Genomic DNA, 19,856 nt, shown 5'->3' with positions numbered 1-19,856 from the left:
GACATCATGGAAGGACCCAATGAGTGCCTCAATAATAGAATCCTTACTAACCGTATTATTAATATCGTAACCCCGAACCCACAGCCGTACTAATTTCTAAACACGAAGTTTCAAAAACATCGGATTTCATTTTCAAATTAATGTTGTTTGACATGTTTGCATTCGAACTAATTAACAAAACAAAACAAAACAAACAAAACAAACAAAAATGGTAATAAAATAGCTATAGCTAAATAATCTATACTGTACAGTACTGTAAGTAACTTGAAAAATAACCCGAACGATAGAATTTCTTTGTGGTGCATCAGAAGTATTTTGGTGTTGTAAAAATATATCGCAGCGTGGTAAAACGTCCGGTAGTATATAAATCAAACACTGGTAACAACAGCGATGAAAAATTCAAAATAAAAAAAAATAGGTAAAAAAATCTGATGCTCCGGGTGAGGATCGAACTCACAACCTCCGCATTCCTCGTCCTGTGTCTAGCACAGGGAAGGTACTGTCTATAAGTACGGCGCGCTAACCGATTGTGCCACCGGAGCATCTATGACAACGAGCAATTTGAAATTGAATAGTATTTCCTACCGTCTATCGATATTTTGCTCACTATTTCCTGAATCATTTAACTGTCTATATGCTATCATAAAACCATTGTTATACGTCGAAAATTAGTCTCTATGATAACACCTTTTCGGCAATAAGAATAGTGATAGCGGAAGGAAACATTTACCGATTTGTGACAGTCTACCTGAGACGTCATCAACAAAGATGGCGGCGACCATAGAAGAAACTATTGACGTCTAATCTTGGAATTCTACATCGGTAATTTGTGTCCTAATTGTATCTTATTTTACCAATTTGATACATTCCTGTAGTGTTTGAGATCTTTGATGTACGATATAATAATATAAAAACAGCACATATCTAAGTTTCACTTCATGGTTCGTTCGTAGTGGTTACTGCAGTCTACTCGGGCCTGTTGACAGCCTGAAACCCGATTTGTTTACTTCGTACTTTGCAATCCCAGTCAGAATTTAACTTAGCACGGACTTCATTCGTATGCTTTTTGTTTCATTTGCATATGTATTTATATCGTGTCTTCGCCTAAACCTGTAAGCAGGTTGGATACATCCTTAATTTATATATTCCGAGGACGGCCCTCGGTATATATAAAGTAAGGATGTATCCAACCCTCCTCCGATTGTAGCCTAATGCATCCTCGACGAGGATACATTGCAATTACACAAATAATTGTGACACATCCTCGCATTTCCGAGGTTAACGTTCTAAGAAAAAACTCCACTGAATTAAGACACAATGATATATAATAAAGACAGAGTTACATTACAAACCATAGAAAACGGCCTATCTGCATAAACATATTGGATTATAAATGAATTAATCTATGGAAACAAACAGTTAAATACAATTAAATATTTTCAAAATATGTAAGTACTGCATATTGTTAACGATTGGATGACCATACTGTATGTAGTAGGTTTTGACCAATCCATAAACAAGGGACAGCCTTTGGCTTCACCTGGACAACAAATAACAGAAATACCATCATACTTGTTCTATTTAGATACATATGTTGACAGGAAAGACAGAGAGATTTACAGATAAATAAATTATCACCATTCCTTCACACACAATAATTACACTTGCATTCACTCACTTCATTAAGGTCTGGTTTATCATGTAAAAACTTGTCAACTTCCACACTGTATGCTGAACAGTTTAATTTATATGAAAAAGTCTCTGAAATGAGGGGACACTTTTGAGTTCTAGTGCATCCTTCCAAAATACCAGCTTCAGGAACTGCTAATAGATACAGAATCCAAACCTTCCATGTTGTTTATTTTCAGTCCTTTTTGCCATCCTACTCATGATCAGATTTCTTGTAGCACAATATCATTTAAGATTCGCCAAGGCCAAAGCCACACCTACCCACTCTTTACATTTGTACACACATGAGATTGGTAAAACATGCTATTAGTCTTAGAGGGACAACTACCCCCCCCCCCCCCCCCTCCCCCCAACAATTGAATTCTTGAAATGTAATCTGATGAGGCTGACCAGTTGCAGATGGTACATACATTATAGCGTTCATTCAAAAGTGTTTTGTTGATCAACAAAGGGATTGGTTAGGCTCACCCCTTGAAATGCAGGACAATGTCTGGGAAATCATTTCCAGGTACCTAAACTAAACTTTCTGATTGTCTTCTGAGACAACATCAATGATGCACAGAACAATTACATCCTGTATATCTGTTAACCGTTTGATGTGTGATTATTTTCAGGATTTTGTACATATGGCCATGCTTTGAGGGAGCTTGATCTTGGTACACCAGAAGAACCATGAGTTGGTGGAATGCTAGCAGTTTTTCAGACCTTGCCTCTCAGGCAATAAAAAATGCTCAGAAGAAAATTGACAAAGTTCTGGATATTGATGAGGAAGGATTACAACAATCAAAACCATGTAAGCATCTATAAAAAAATGATTGTATGTTAATATAGTGTCTTAGGCTAAAACATAAGTCTCCTGACAGGAAACTCTCTTTACTAACTGATAAATAAGGATCCTAAATCTTTAAACAGGTACCAGATATCTATACATGTAATAATCTCTTGGTTATATGGTAATTTGTAATTAACTGTATCCCCAGTTAGATTACAATTGTGCACACCTTGCATTTGTTTTTTTTTCCATAGACAGGTGTATAAATCTACACTTTTCCTAGGATAAGACATGCTTATCTTACCCTGGGGTAGAGATGGGGGATTCCCTAGTTATACATTTGTATTACATCACAGCAACAATGCAATTTCAACAATCAACAGTGCCATACATTCAAATAAAATTAACATTGTATATCTGAAAATTAATCATTCATTCCGTAGTGGATGAGGAAAGGGAACTAAATCTTTGGGTTAAAGATTGTTAAAACCGATGCTAAACATTTGGTAAACTTGTCACTTAATTACAGTAAGAATGTCAAATGAAGGGGTGAAGTTTTCTGAGAATCTGTATCATATGTTGGTTTGTAAAAAATACAACCTGTGTGATGAGAGAACATGTGTACATGTTATCTATATCAGTATTTCCTTTGGTTTTCACAGCTTCTGTTAACATACCTGCAAAGGAAGAGACTTCTACACCAGAAAAGAAAAATGATTTCTGGAATACGTGGATGCCTTCCCCTCAGTCTGACAAGGCAGAGGAAGGGACAGAGGAGGAAGGGGCTAGGAGCTCATGGTCTATGCCCTGGGGTTCTGTCCATCAAGATGTAGAACCCCAGTCAAAAACAAAAAGTCCAACTACTCTTACTTCATCTGAAAGACAGGAAAAGAGGCAGAAATCAAAAGATCCAGTATCTACCACTGTGCAACACTCCAGTGTTAGTAAAAAAAGTCATGGTACTAAGACAGAAGGGAAGGCTTCAAAACGAACTACGGAAAAGGCTACGAAAAGTACCTCTGATGATAAAAAAGTGGTAGGCAACATTCCGGTGGTGGAAAGTAAGGAGAAGGTGGAGAACTGGGATTCTTCTTCAGCTTGGACTAGTGAATCACTGCTAGCCTGGCAAGGCGAAGGTCGTGAAGTTAGTGCAGACCTAGAACTTGAGGGCACACAACATGAATCATTAAGGCTTGATTCAAGTTCAAAATCATCAAAACAAGAAAAAGATGAAAGCTTAACAGATATTTGTCCTGATAACTTTAATATGAAGGCAATAAAAAAAGATGAAGAAATAGATTTGCAAAAGGACAATGTAGAAAATTTGTTACAAAGAGATGGTGATCATACTAAGAGTAGTGATAAAGGGTTAGACAGGAATCTGTCAGATTCGCTATTGGACGATACAAGTGCCGACTGTAAGACTGAGAAGTCCAGTAGTATTTCTGTAATTGAGTCTACAGAAGGAGTGATTTCTCTCAGTGATGACAGTGATCAGGATGGCAAATGTGGTGTCGGTAAGTCTGATCAGTCCAGCAGTGTATTGCTGGTACAGACTGACTCGACGGATACATTTCCCACTGGGGGAAATGAGGACTATGCAGTGGATTTAGATAGTGTTGTGATTCAACCAAGTGACACTCAAGTTTCAGGGACCACATCTTCTGTGATGGACAATGAGGTGAAGGGAAGTCCAGCAGATTCAGAATCTGAACTAGTGAAATGTGAAAATGTTGATGTTGAAAAACAAGAAGCATCAAGTGATTTGACCAATTACAGTAAGGAAGTGAATGATTTTGAAACACAAAAAGAAAAAGACTTGGGGGAATCTACAAGTGATTCAGGTAGTGTTATGACAAAAATGAATTTGAAGGAAACTTCAGCCGATACAGACAATATTCTGGCCCAGTCCTCCATTTCTAGTGGGTCAGGTGAAGGTGCAATGGAAGAGGTGATTAAAGATCACGGGATCACTGAAACAGATGTCTTAGAGAGTTTGGGGAAGTGTACACAGTCCCTCTACCTGTAGCTCTGTATGTTCATCAGACACCAGTAAACTGGACAGTAGTATGGACACCCACACCTCAGAGGATACGGTTGTGGATAATCGGGGAGAGGAAGAAGCTGTAGGGGAGATAACTCATGAGGAACAGATCAGTACAAGAGAAGTGAATTCAGAGGGTACTAGTATAAAGGAAGTGACTGTGCATGAAACTGCAGCTTCAAGTCAAGCTCAGCGGGAGGAAACTGACAGTCATGATTCCACAGAATTCCAAGATGATTCTCATAAAATCACAGACAGTATGTTCAGTGTATCGTCAAGTAGTTCATATGTAAAATGTATGATAGAGGAGGCTATGGAGGATAATGGCAGGAGTGAAGATAACAATAGTGACTGTCATTCCACAGGAGGTGAAAAGTCTGAGTGTTCTAGAAGCACTGGCGGACATGAATCAGGGGATGATATTGACACTACAACATCTTCAGATATTGAAATAATTTCAACACCTAATTCTATAAATAATGGAGATTCCAACAAAATGGTGGATCTATCGCCATTGAAAATTGCATTACAGAAAACAGCTCGACGAGAAAGTCCCACACATAGACGAACAGACAGTGCATCAAGTTCCAGTACCCACAGCCGGGAAGGACAAGGGGAACAACTGAGTCCGGGTCGAGACAGCCTTGAGGATGAAAACCAGTATGGTGAGAACAGAGATCTACCACTAGACAAGCAAAGTAAATTTTGCTTTCTTTAGTCATTTGTTTTTTATTCACTCTTTTTACTAACCTTTTTATCTTGCGTGAAAATGTTGTATAAATAATAATGAGAAAGCATATAAAAACAAGTCTATTACATTACATTTAACATGTATATTTGTCATCAGTATTTACTACAAGAATGAACTTAAGCACCAGCTAGTTTTGTTAATTCTGATATTTGACCTGATAGGTGTAATTTACTAATTAGACAATGCAAGTTAACAATCAATTTAAAAAATAATCAGTAATTGTCTACATATTTTATATAGGTGATAGCAGATTGATGTGATCGTTTTATGAATATTTTCTTCTACCTTTACAATGTATTGATCAGTATCCTAGTTTCTATACCTATATGATACATTTGTGCTTGGATTTGTTTGTAGAACTGGCACCTGTCCGTGAAGAGAAAGGAGACCCATATATGAATCCACAGAAAGTTTTAAAAGTAAGAACAAGGTTGAATGGTTTGGGGATGGTGGGAATATAGGTAGGATTACAGGAGACACCAGTCTGATCTCACTCACAGGCTGTATGATGTAACACTCTGGGAGCAGGCTTTTCTTCTTCATCACTAATGGTTACTACAGAGGATAGCTTGTCAGAGAGAGAGATTGCAATGTCCCAACATTTATGTATGCAGCTGAATGATGTTTGTGATTACTGTTCATAAGCTTCGTCCCTAATTTCATTATTTTGCCAATTATATAGTATCCATTGTGTTTAACGCTTGTAAGGCATGCAGTACCTTGAGTTTGTGTAACACTAACATTCAACACCTTGCAGATTCACACTTGTTTGTTAATTAATGCATCATTGAATGCTCTAGTCACTTTGGTCCACTTTGCAGGAAACCCTTTTTTAGTAAACATCAGAAATGCAATTATTTTTGTTTTTGTTACTTTAAAGAGTTAACGGCAAGTAGTTTATACAGGTACAGTGGACCTACCTACCTGTAAGGTGGTCATAGTCAGACAAACTTATCAATTACTATATACAGGTACAGTGGACCTACCATTACCTGTAAGGTGATCATAGTCAGACAAACTCACCAAGTAGTATATACAGGTACAGTGGACCTACCATTACCTGTAAGGTGGTCATAGTCAGACAAACTCACCAAGTAGTATATACAGGTACAGTGGACCTACCATTACCTGTAAGGTGGTCATAGTCAGACAAACTTATCAAGTAGTATATACAGGTACAGTGGACCTACCTACCTGTAAGGTGGTCATAGTCAGACAAACTTATCAAGTAGTATATACAGGTACAGTGGACCTACCTACCTGTAAGGTGGTCATAGTCAGACAAACTCACCAAGTAGTATATACAGGTACAGTGGACCTACCTACCTGTAAGGTGGTCATAGTCAGACAAACTCATCAAGTAGTATATACAGGTACAGTGGACCTACCTACCTGTAAGGTGATCATAGTCAGACAAACTCACCAAGTAGTATATACAGGTACAGTGGACCTACCTACCTGTAAGGTGATCATAGTCAGACAAACTTATCAAGTAGTATATACAGGTACAGTGGACCTACCATTACCTGTAAGGTGATCATAGTCAGACAAACTTATCAAGTAGTATATACAGGTACAGTGGACCTACCTACCTGTAAGGTGGTCATAGTCAGACAAACTCACCAAGTAGTATATACAGGTACAGTGGACCTACCTACCTGTAAGGTGATCATAGTCAGACAAACTCATCAAGTAGTATATACAGGTACAGTGGACCTACCATTACCTGTAAGGTGATCATAGTCAGACAAACCAAGTAGTATATACAGGTACAGTGGACCTACCTACCTGTAAGGTGGTCATAGTCAGACAAACCAAGTAGTATATACAGGTACAGCGGACCTACCATTACCTGTAAGGTGATCATAGTCAGACAAACTTATCAAGTAGTATATACAGGTACAGTGGACCTACCTACCTGTAAGGTGGTCATAGTCAGACAAACTCACCAAGTAGTATATACAGGTACAGTGGACCTACCATTACCTGTAAGGTGATCATAGTCAGACAAACTCATCAAGTAGTATATACAGGTACAGTGGACCTACCTACCTGTAAGATGGTCATAGTCAGACAAACTCATCAAGTAGTATATACAGGTACAGTGGACCTACCTACCTGTAAGATGGTCATAGTCAGACAAACTCACCAAGTAGTATATACAGGTACAGTGGACCTACCTACCTGTAAGGTGGTCATAGTCAGACAAACTCACCAAGTAGTATATACAGGTACAGTGGACCTACCATTACCTGTAAGGTGATCATAGTCGGGAAAACTCACCAAGTAGTATATACAGGTACAGTGGACCTACCTACCTGTAAGGTGGTCATAGTCAGACAAACTTATCAAGTAGTTAATACAGGTACAAGTGGACCTACCTACCTGTAAGGTGATCATAATCAGGAAAACTCATCAAAATGTTAGCAAATTGATTTCCTTGATTTATTCATGCTTGCCAGTCCAGAAATTTGAATCCTAGTTCATGATTTTTTAGAAACAAAATAGTCTTTTTTGTGATTATTCCTGTAAAACTGTGGACATAGTTTGTGCCACCCCTGTGGTTTTTGGGTTTAACCAGCTAATCACACAAGTAAATACATCAAACACTGTAGTAACTGCTTCCACGCAGTACTCTGAGGAACTCTGTTGGGTAACTATAATAACAGTACTACAGAGATTGGGTAACTATAATAACAGTACTACAGAGATTGGGTAACCAAGTAAATGTTTAAAAAACATTCATGTCATCTACAGCATTTGTTTTACCCCAAAACCCAAGCTATTTAAATTGTTAGTGACATCATTGTGATCTATCCAAACTCTACGTCAGGTGAAATATTGATTACTGAAAGATTCTAATGCGTTACCATAACAATGTTAAACAGTGTGAACATTATATTAAGTATCATACTTGATTTCCCCTCTAAATCATTCTTGTGAACAATAGGCCTAGTAAATCAAGTAACGACTTTGTGATATCAGTCTTCATCAACATTCAGGGAAGTAATTCTGATTTTGGATGGCCAAGAAAGCGCATAATCCAGACAATATAGGCCTTGGAAGGTATCCAGATTAATGACAGGCCACTGTAACATTATCGCTGTGTAGATATACTGCTTTGTTAGAATGACTGTGTAGATCACCTTGCCAGTCCCACATAAGGCTGCAGCATGAAAGTACTTTTCTGACGGTAAGGTTACTACAGGGTTTCGGCTATTGACAGTCCTTACTGTAGCAAAACCAAAAATGTTTAAATCTAGTACAAGCCAACATGTCTTAGTCAGTATCATCACCATCACATCCAAAATAATTTGATTTGTTTGTATTCAAAGAAACGGCGCCCTATGAGAGGATGTACTGTAAGTTTTGGATTAGGGCTTGTTACCTTTTAACCAGATATGGGGTAAAGTTTCAAGGTCATAAGTTTTCTGACATCATAGGTTACCTATGCTAGATTGAACTCTGAGAGATGTGATGTATATCTGTCAAACATTATATATTGATTAATGTTAGCATTTTATTTTTATCTATTTTATTTTGGTTTTTAAGGGAGTAATCTGAAATACAGAATAACTTATAATACCTTGAGTGGATTTATGTTTTAGGGTAGAGGTCAAGGTTAAGGTCACTTTTACTATTATATAAACTAGTTAGGGAAGTCATTTTAGCAATTTTATTCTTTGATAGATTTTACAGTGGTGAAGCATGAGAATCACACTTCACGAGTCAAAGGTCAAAGTCAAGGTTAGAATACTGCTTTTGACAGAATTTTACAAAAGATAACACTCAGTTGTATTGGAGTGGGAGTATTCACTTCTCACCGACATCTAGCTTACACAACTAGGTGTACCCTTTCATTTGCTTTAGGTAAATACATATACCTTAGATATGTCAGAGGGTGCTATAGGTAAATACATATACCTACCTTAGATATGTCAGAGGGTGCTATAGGTAAATACATGTACCTTAGATATGTCAGAGGGTGCTATAGGTAAATACATATACCTTAGATATGTCAGAGGGTGCTATAGGTAAATACATGTACCTTAGATATGTCAGAGGGTGCTATAGGTAAATACATGTACCTTAGATATGTCAGAGGGTGCTATAGGTAAATACACGTACCTTAGATATGTCAGAGGGTGCTATAGGTAAATACACGTACCTTACATATGTCAGAGGGTGCTATAGGTAAATACATGTACCTTAGATATGTCAGAGGGTGCTATAGGTAAATGCATAAGACATGTGCCTTACTTATGTCAGAGAGTGATGTTGAAAAAATCGGATGTATTTGTAACTGTTGTTAGCTGTTATAAGTGACAGTTTAGACAAGAGCTGAATTCACTAAAAAATGACTTTGTAGGTAAGCAAAAGTTTCAGACTAAAATCTACCTAAGTCTGCGCTCCAATCTAGATATAGGAAATGCATATTTTTAGACTTATGAGCAATGTTTTTTAGAAAATTAAAGTTTATGAACACCGATTTAATTCAGATGTGTTTGAAAGAATTTAAAGGAAGTCAAAACAAGAAACAAAAAATGAAATATCAGCAAAACCTTTTTAGTTAAATACTTTATTTTTTAGTTTATAATGCTACCATTTTATTTCTAATAGCACATCTGACCTAACAGTGATATATTAAAAAAACCAGGCTGAAATGGAATGGAATGTTTCGATATATAATTTGAATTCAACAGAATACTTATAATCTTGAAACTAGAGTTTCCCATTTACAATAGTTGCATTGGTCTTATTTGCTTGAGCTTCAAACTGAGATTCAAACCTAGATACACCTTATCAGCTAGGTTGTTAGATATTGGGTTATTTAGAGTTCTTACTGTTGGTAGTTAATTCTTTAACCTTATACAACAAGATATATTTGTTTACCAAGTACAATGAGGTATATCTGTTTACCAAGTATGATAAACTTGTTTACCAAGTATGATAAATAATAAGGTAAACTTGTTTACCAAGTATGATGAACTTGTTTACCAAGTATGATAAATAATAAGTTACACTTGTTTCCCAAGTATAAATAATAAAGTAAACATTTGATGAAAAGACATTTTCTAATCCCTATTGTATAGAGTAACATCCAAGAAATTAAAGTTCAGACTAGTTTGTAAAATAAAGATATACATATATATTTCAAGATCCATCATCGAGGAGAAGCTGTGGCAAAGATTGAAATGTTTAAAAATCACTCACAATGAAGTAGCTTCATAGTACTATTAATAGTATCAAACTGAATAATCTTCTCCTTTTAAATGCAATACAACATATGATAGGTCAATTACATATTTGTAAAAAATAAAAGTCAATGTTGAGACTTGTAGGTAAATTGATGGATAAATCAGTAGTACTACTGTATACATTTGTTTAAAATTTGTTTACCTTGGTTTCCATAGCTTGTTAGCCTTTAAGCAAATGAATGTACTACCAAGTACTATTGGGCAGACCCAGGGAACTGTTCAAATGTGGATGATTGGTAGTAGTAAGTTAAAACAATATTCAGCCTTAATCAATACAGTAAAATAATTCTACTACAAGGAGTAATTATATGCATTATTAACATGAAAACATTGATGATTAGTTGAGAGAATGTGGCCTACAAACAGAGCAGATATGCATGTTTTTGTTGTGACAGTAGTTAGGGTACAATATAAGTACTAGCCTATTTCAGTTACAGACTGTGCCTGAACATACAGAAGTTCATCTGAGTCGAGAGAGCTACTGCGATTCCACATCTACTAGCATGGCCTCCGAGGTTTGGGCGGTCTTTCAATAGCGGTGGCATTACCTCTATCTTACTAGTCTATTTCTCCTGCGTCTTGCTTCAGAGGGTGTTTTTTTTTAAGCTTGATTTTCAGTTTTATTTATTTTCATATTTTGCATGCAGTTAAATGTTGGTGTATCTAATGTGTATTTTTGCAAGTGTTTTTTGTATCAAACATGTTTTGTATATACCATTGTTAGGACAACCTATATAACACTTGTATCCATTGGTTAGCTATTTCTTTGTTTTGCTTAATCACTCAGTTTAACATTTCCTTTCTCCAATAGATAATAAAAACTGTTTAACCCAAGGGTGAGACAGTGACGGCTTCCTCAACATTAGTGATCATGATGATAATACAAATCACGTAACATTCTGATTGGGGATGATACAATATTTAAGTTTTCACTGCACAATTTATAAAAAGTCAAGGAAAGAAACATAACTTGACCAGCTGTTAGGATATATTACCAGGTGTAAATTCTTGTTTGAGATTGATTTGCAGGTTGAAAGATCAAAGGTCCAGATCAGTATTAATGTTATATATAATATTTTGTTGTGCACCACACAAATACCTTTTCATCTAAAATAACATGTGATGTATTTGATTTAAGACAATGCCAAAGTTTGTTATGAGAATGTTTCTATTTTAGGTAATCCATCCTTACCGGTAGTTAGAAGGATGTATTCATTGTTTATGTACATTAGTGGTTAAGTATTCAATGGTGTATAAGTAAATCAGTGTCTGAATGAGTCATGGGATTTATCTATATTTAATGTTACCTGACATGGTATCCTGGAAATCCCTTCCCTAAAATACTGGTACCTATGTCTTTCTCCAGTTGTATAGGATGACAGAGTAAACATTTACAGGGTTACAGAGTAAACATTTACAGGATTACAGAGTAAACATTTACAAGGTTACAGAGTAAACATTTACAGCATTACAGAGTAAACATTTACAGGGTTACAGAGTAAACATTTACAGGGTTACAGAGTAAACATTTACAGGATTAGAGTAAACATTTACAGGGTTACAGAGTAAACATCTACAGGGTGACATATTAAACAGTTAGAGGGTGACAGAGTAAACATTTACAGGGTTACAGAGTAAACATCTACAAGGTTACAGAGTAAACATTTACAGGGTGACAGTAAACATTTACAGGGTTACAGAGTAAACATTTACTGGGTTACAGAGTAAACATTTACAGGATTAGAGTAAACATTTACAGGGTTACAGAGTAAACATCTACAAGGTTACAGAGTAAACATTTACAGGGTTACAGAGTAAACATTTACAGGGTTACAGAGTAAACATCTACAAGGTTACAGAGTAAACATTTACAGGGTTACAGAGTAAACATTTACTGGGTTACAGAGTAAACATTTACAGGATTAGAGTAAACATCTACAAGGTTACAGAGTAAACATTTACAGGGTTACAGAGTAAACATCTACAAGGTTACAGAGTAAACATTTACAGGGTGACAGTAAACATTTACAGGGTTACAGAGTAAACATTTACTGGGTTACAGAGTAAACATTTACAGGATTAGAGTAAACATTTACAGGGTTACAGAGTAAACATCTACAAGGTTACAGAGTAAACATTTACAGGGTTACAGAGTAAACATCTACAGGGTTACAGAGTAAACATTTACAGGGTTACAGAGTAAACATTTACAGGGTGACAGAGTTAACATTTACAGGATTAGAGTAAACATTTACAGGGTTACAGAGAGTAAACATCTACAGGGTGACATAAGTAAACAGTTAGAGGGTAACATGGCATAAGTAAACATCTACAAGGTTACATAGAAAATATTTGCAGGCTAACATAAAAAACATCTACAGTATTAGATAGTAAATGTTTACAGGGTAATATTCTAAACATTTATAGTGTAGTTAACACATTAAAACTTTACAAAGGAACATTGTTAACATTTACTGGGTTGCAGTTAATGTTTCCAGGATAACCCAATAAACACTTCCAGGCTAACCATGTAAAATTAACAAGGTTTACAACGTAAATTGTTACAGAGTAACACGGTAAACATGTACAGGATGATATGAGGGTTGAATAAGTGACACATATATTGGTGATTTGTAGAGTATCAACATACCAAAGGACCAAAGTCCTCCCCCTCCCACTTCGCCTCAGAATGGTAGCTCTGCTGGGGGCCAGGTAAGCTGTGTGTCACTCAACCACACTCCTCTTGCTAGTCTCATTGCTTTACTTGTTTTAAAACCTTGGTGTGTCAGTTTACATAACAAGTCCGTTGCTAATTAAACCCCACCCCACTCTTTTAGGAAGCATTTTGGGGGTATATAGCAGTCACTGTTCTCTGTGCGTCCTTGTCTTCATGAATACATGAAATAGTGAACTTGTTCAGACCATATATTTTCTAAATTGCTGAATCTTTTCCCTATGCAAAATCTTAGATGCCTATATTTTAAGAAATTAATTTAGTGATAAAAATATACATGTATAGTTATTTCTTAAAGTTTGAGTGATTCCATAATAGTCTTAACTTGTTTGCACAGATACAGGACACTTAAGATTTGGAAGTATTTGAACATATAATAAGATCAAAGCAAGAGGTCAAAAGGAATTTATTTTAAAGCTTATCAAGAATGTTTCATCTAAATTGCATCGTTCTGATACTGCATATATATTAATTGTTATGTGTGTTATGGTTAGAATGTTGTTTGGGAAACACAAGGATAGCAAGATAGGGTATAGGTTGCTTTGATCCACCAAGTTATGTAAGCAATAACATCACTTATGGCTTTATTTCAGATATTTGGCTTTCATAACTGAAATTTTTATCTCACAGAATTAACATTGAAATTTCAACTACTTGACCTCACTTCAAACAAACTAAACCTCAAGATCATTTTCCTGTTACCAAATTTTTTATTCTGCTTCAATGTCAGATCTCTACAACAAAGTTGTACCACACCATTATTTTTAACAAACTACTCTTCCATCACAAGGCTCCAACAAGGCCTATAGCTGTTGCACCGAAAGGCATTGTCTAACTGTTGCACCACAAGGCGAAGTCTAACTGTATGTTGTACCACAAGGCCTGGTCTAGCTACTGTACCAAAAGGTCTGGTGTAACTGTTGTACCACATAGCCTGGTCTAGCTACTGTACCAAAAGGTCTGGTTTAACTGTTGTACCAAAAGGTCTGGTTTAACTGTTGTACCACAAGGCCGGGTGTTACTGTTGTACCACTAGGCCTGGTGTAACTGTTGTACCACAAGGCCTGGTGTAACTGTTGTACCACAAGGCCTGGTGTAACTGTTGTACCACAAGGCCTGGTGTAACTGTTGTACCACAAGGCCTGGTCAAACTGTTGTACCACAAGGCCTGGTCAAACTGTTGTACCACAAGGCCTGGTGTAACTACCACAAGGCCGGGTGTTACTGTTGTACCACTAGGCCTGGTGTAACTGTTGTACCACAAGGCCTGGTCAAACTGTTGTACCAAAAGGTCTGGTTTAACTGTTGTACCACAAGGCCTGGTCAAACTGTTGTACCAAAAGGTCTGGTGTAACTGTTGTACCACAAGACCTGGTGTAACTGTTGTACCACAAGGCCTGGTCAAACTGTTGTACCAAAAGGTCTGGTGTAACTGTTGTACCACAAGGCCTGGTGTAACTGTTGTACCACAAGGCCTGGTCAAACTGTTGTACCACAAGGCCTGGTCAAACTGTTGTACCAAAAGGTCTGGTTTAACTGTTGTACCACAAGGCCTGGTCAAACTGTTGTACCAAAAGGTCTGGTGTAACTGTTGTACCACAAGGCCTGGTGTAACTGTTGTACCATAAGGCCAAGTCTAACTGTTGTACCACAAGGCCTGGTGTAACTGTTGTACCACAAGGCCTGGTCAAACTGTTGTACCACAAGGCCTGGTGTAACTGTTGTACCACAAGGCCTGGTGTAACTGTTGTACCAAAAGGTCTGGTGTAACTGTTGTACCAAAAGGTCTGGTGTAACTGTTGTACCAAAAGGTCTGGTGTAACTGTTGTACCACAAGGCCTGGTGTAACTGTTGTACCACAAGGCCTGGTGTAACTGTTGTACCACAAGGCCTGGTGTAACTGTTGTACCACAAGGCCTGGTGTAACTGTTGTACCACAAGGCCTGGTCAAACTGTTGTACCACAAGGCCTGGTCAAACTGTTGTACCAAAAGGTCTGGTGTAACTGTTGTACCACAAGGCCTGGTATAACTGTTGTACCAAAAGGTCTGGTGTAACTGTTGTACCACAAGGCCTGGTCAAACTGTTGTACCAAAAGGTCTGGTGTAACTGTTGTACCACAAGGCCTGGTATAACTGTTGTACCAAAAGGTCTGGTGTAACTGTTGTACCACAAGGCCTGGTCAAACTGTTGTACCACAAGGCCTGGTATAACTGTTGTACCAAAAGGTCTGGTTTAACTGTTGTACCACAAGGCCTGGTCAAACTGTTGTACCAAAAGGTCTGGTGTAACTGTTGTACCACAAGGCCTGGTCAAACTGTTGTACCACAAGGCCTGGTGTAACTGTTGTACCACAAGGCCTGGTGTAACTGTTGTACCACAAGGCCTGGTCAAACTGTTGTACCACAAGGCCTGGTGTAACTGTTGTACCACAAGGCCTGGTGTAACTGTTGTACCAAAAGGTCTGGTGTAACTGTTGTACCAAAAGGTCTGGTGTAACTGTTGTACCAAAAGGTCTGGTGTAACTGTTGTACCACAAGGCCTGGTGTAACTGTTGTACCACAAGGCCTGGTGTAACTGTTGTACCACAAGGCCTGGTGTAACTGTTGTACCACAAGGCCTGGTGTAACTGTTGTACCACAAGGCCTGGTGTAACTGTTGTACCACAAGGCCTGGTCAAACTGTTGTACCACAAGGCCTGGTCAAACTGTTGTACCAAAAGGCCTGGTGTAACTGTTGTACCACAAGGCCTGGTGTAACTGTTGTACCACAAGGCCTGGTCAAACTGTTGTACCACAAGGCCTGGTCAAACTGTTGTACCACAAGGCCTGGTGTAACAGATGTACTACAAGGCCTGGTGTAACTGTTGTACCACAAGGCCTGGTCAAACTGTTGTACCAAAAGGTCTGGTGTAACTGTTGTACCACAAGGCCTGGTGTAACTGTTGTACCAAAAGGTCTGGTTTAACTGTTGTACCACAAGGCCTGGTGTAACTGTTGTACCAAAAGGTCTGGTTTAACTGTTGTACCACAAGGCCTGGTGTAACTGTTGTACCAAAAGGTCTGGTTTAACTGTTGTACCACAAGGCCTGGTGTAACTGTTGTACCAAAAGGTCTGGTTTAACTGTTGTACCAAAAGGCCTGGTCTAACTTAGTGCCACAAGGTCTGATCTAATTGTTGTATACCACAACTTGCTTAGTGTAACTGTTGTGCCACAAGGCCTGGTGTAACTGATGTGCCACAAGGCCTGGTGTAACTGTTGTGCCACAAGGCCTGGTGTAACTGATGTGCCACAAGGCCTGGTGTACCACAAGACCTGGTGTAACTGTTGTACCACAAGGCCTGGTCAAACTGTTGTACCACAAGGCCTGGTGTAACAGATGTACCACAAGGCCTGGTGTAACTGTTGCACAAGGCCTGGTCAAATTGTTGTACCACAAGGTCTGGTCAAACTGTTGTACCACAAGGCCTGGTGTAACTGTTGTACCACAAGACCTGGTATAACTGTTGTACCACAAGGCCTGGTGTAACTGTTGTACCACAAGACCTGGTGCAACTGTTGTACCATAAGGCCAAGTCTAACTGTTGTACCACAAGGCCTGGTGTAACTGTTGTACCATAAGGCCAAGTCTAACTGTTGTACCACAAGGCCTGGTGTAACTGTTGTACCACAAGGCCTGGTGTAACAGATGTACTACAAGGCCTGGTGTAACTGTTGTACCACAAGGCCTGGTGTAACTGTTGTACCACAAGGCCTGGTGTAACTGTTGTACCACAAGGCCTGGTGTAACAGATGTACTACAAGGCCTGGTATAACTGTTGTACCACAAGGCCTGGTCCAACTGTTGTACCACAAGGCCTGGTGTAACTGTTGTACCACAAGACCTGGTATAACTGTTGTACCACAAGGCCTGGTGTAACTGTTGTACCACAAGGCCTGGTATAACTGTTGTACCACAAGGCCTGGTGTAACTGTTGTACCACAAGGCCTGGTATAACTGTTGTACCACAAGACCTGGTGTAACTGTTGCACCACAAGGCCTGGTGTAACTGTTGCACCACAAGGCCTGGTGTAACTGTTGTACCACAAGGCCTGGTGTAACTGTTGCACCACAAGGCCTGGTGTAACTGTTGCACCACAAGGCCTGGTGTAACTGTTGCACCACAAGGCCTGGTGTAACTGTTGCACCACAAGGCCTGGTGTAACTGTTGTACCACAAGGCCTGGTGTAACTGTTGTACCACAAGGCCTGGTGTAACTGTTGTACCACAAGGCCTGGTGTAACTGTTGTACCACAAGGCCTGGTCTGTGTTACCATAAGGTCACTATTTAGACACATTGACAAGGTCATCTACAATGTACTGACATTATTCTAGTATATTACACTATATCATAATTTAGCTATCTAATCGTGCTAATTTAGCTAGTTAAATGTGCTAAGTAAAGGTGTCATAGGTATCAATATGGTAAGGTGTTTTCAATTTCTGAATATTGTTGAATTGTTTTCATCATTATTATATTGAAAGTACGTAATATATGTGATGAATACTGGTAGTGATAATCATGATAAGTAGAAAAGTTCAATTGTCTTCTGAATTATTTTGTAAGATCTTCTACAGTTTTAATTAAATTTTATAACTTTATTTCCGTCAAGAATTGTATTTTACCTTAATTAAAATTGTATATTCTTTTTCATGAACTAAAAAATTTTGCAAATATTAGCAACTTTGTGTTATAGACTAGCTGAGAAATCAGGGTATATTATAATCATATTAAGGGCATTTTGATATAATGCTATCTGAGTGATTTAAGGATTTTACAGAAACAATCTCATGATCACAGTGACTAACGTACTAACAGTATTGCAGCTTTGGAGTACATTTGTATTTAGCTAAAACATGTGAAAACTTTTGTTCCCTTTATTGTTATTTTGTAATAATTTTTCTGTTATATTTTAAACTTCAAATACATAGCATATTAACATTATGATATTTCTGATACATAAACATGATTGAGTATATCAAAATAAATGCAGAATGATATTTGGCCAAACCTGCTATCACAAATGCCCATCACTAATTTCTGAGAAGTTACTGTTATGAGTCGGTTTCTTATAGGAGACACTATATAAAAGATAAAAAATCATGTAGGAGTATCAAGTAGCTTTTATTGATATATTATCTCATCCTATTAAGTCTTAATTTTGAAAACTGATTTAATCCTAATTAATGAAAGTTTAACCAGTAAGTATACTCTAAATAGTACTTCTGATATTGGGGCAGTGATACAACACTAGCTTTACCTGAGTTAAAGTGAAATATCCTTATATTGGCTCTACTGTGAGTCACATTGTATGTTCCATATAATTATGCATGCACTTTATTATGCAGATGAGAAAACTAAGGATGTGTAATTGCTGTTTTAACAGTTAGGACAAATATGACTGCACCTGAAGAATTGGTGTGATTCTATTTCAGAAAATGGCAGAAATGGCAGAAGTTATCCAGGTTAGAGAGAGTAAGCTTATACAGCTGAGTAAAGATAACAACGACCTAATGGAGGCCAACAGTATATTACGCAAGTAGGTACCTCATGTACACGCTTGTATTTGGATGGAATCACTAGTAATACGTATAGTAAAATATTTAGTGGTGCAAGTCCTTGAGAGCTATCAAAACTATTTCAATATTGTTCTTTGCTCATAGTTGGTAACAAGTGTTTGCATCCATAATGTAGCTTTATGGCCAAGTACTACACTACCAAGTACTGTGCCTGATAACCTCAACATGTCTTTTAAATTGGCAAAGGCTTAACCTATAGATTCTAATCTATATAAAAACGACCCACCATTACAGCCAGTTACAGCAGCTGGAAGAATCTCGGGAACTTGAGTTGGAGGATGTGAGCAAGGTCTCATCAGAGTTTGCCAACAGGATCGCGGAGTCCGAGAAAAAACTTAACAGCGTCATACGGGTACATATTAGTTTATAACATTTCTGTTCAAGGTCACAGGCTACTGTGTATGTCATGTCTGAATTTGGTGTTACTTTTCACCACAGACAGAATTTAGTAATTCAACACATCCATGATTAGTTTTTATTAAATGTAACGTTAACTTTCTACAACAATTCTATTTCTAATTTTACAACAATTATGAAACAAGTTATATCAACTTTTGTTAATCACTTTTAGGGTCTTGATTTGTGAAACTTGATTAAATAATGCTACAGATATATATATACATTGTATCTGTTTTGTTCTGTACTACATATATTAAATATTGTATGATATATACAAAAAGAACATGTTTATCATATATAATATATACATAAAGAATATGTTTATCATATATAATATATACATAAAGAACATGTTTATCATATATAATATATACATAAAGAATATGTTTATCATATATAATATATGCAAAAAGAACATGTTTATCATATATAATATATACATAAAGAATATCTTTATCATATATAATATATACATAAAGAATATGTTTATGTTTTGACAGGAAAGAGATACAGCAAGAAAAGACCTTCAGAAATCTCATGATGAATTTGCTAAAAGGTACTGAAATATCTGAAGCAATTATAAGTTTTA

At 37.4% G+C, this 19,856-nt stretch overlaps 1 protein-coding gene and 1 non-coding gene across 2 annotated transcripts in view; one reads left to right on the top strand and one right to left on the bottom strand.

The window, feature by feature from the left end:
* Positions 1–432: 432 nt before the first annotated feature.
* Trnai-uau lies at positions 433–542 on the bottom strand. Its single transcript has 2 exons — positions 505–542; positions 433–468 (listed from the first exon to the last, which is right to left on the bottom strand). It is a non-coding gene; the product is annotated as a tRNA-Ile (tRNA).
* A 128-nt stretch (positions 543–670) lies between these two features.
* The window catches only part of LOC117336870 (TATA element modulatory factor-like), a 54,735-nt gene continuing 35,549 nt past the window's right edge, over positions 671–19,856 (top strand). Inside the window, 9 exon segments of the mRNA XM_033897645.1 lie at positions 671–822; positions 2,304–2,482; positions 3,124–4,472; positions 4,474–5,203; positions 5,614–5,675; positions 10,946–11,029; positions 18,725–18,828; positions 19,103–19,220; positions 19,768–19,823. Coding sequence (XP_033753536.1) covers positions 2,362–2,482; positions 3,124–4,472; positions 4,474–5,203; positions 5,614–5,675; positions 10,946–11,029; positions 18,725–18,828; positions 19,103–19,220; positions 19,768–19,823 — 2,624 coding nt within the window. The 5' untranslated portion in view covers positions 671–822; positions 2,304–2,361.

This window comes from Pecten maximus, chromosome 1, assembly GCF_902652985.1.
Source record: "Pecten maximus chromosome 1, xPecMax1.1, whole genome shotgun sequence".
Taxonomy (NCBI): Eukaryota; Metazoa; Mollusca; class Bivalvia; order Pectinida; family Pectinidae; genus Pecten; species Pecten maximus.
The sequence above is the reverse complement of the archived record's forward strand: the minus strand, read 5'-3'. Positions and strand labels throughout refer to the sequence as shown.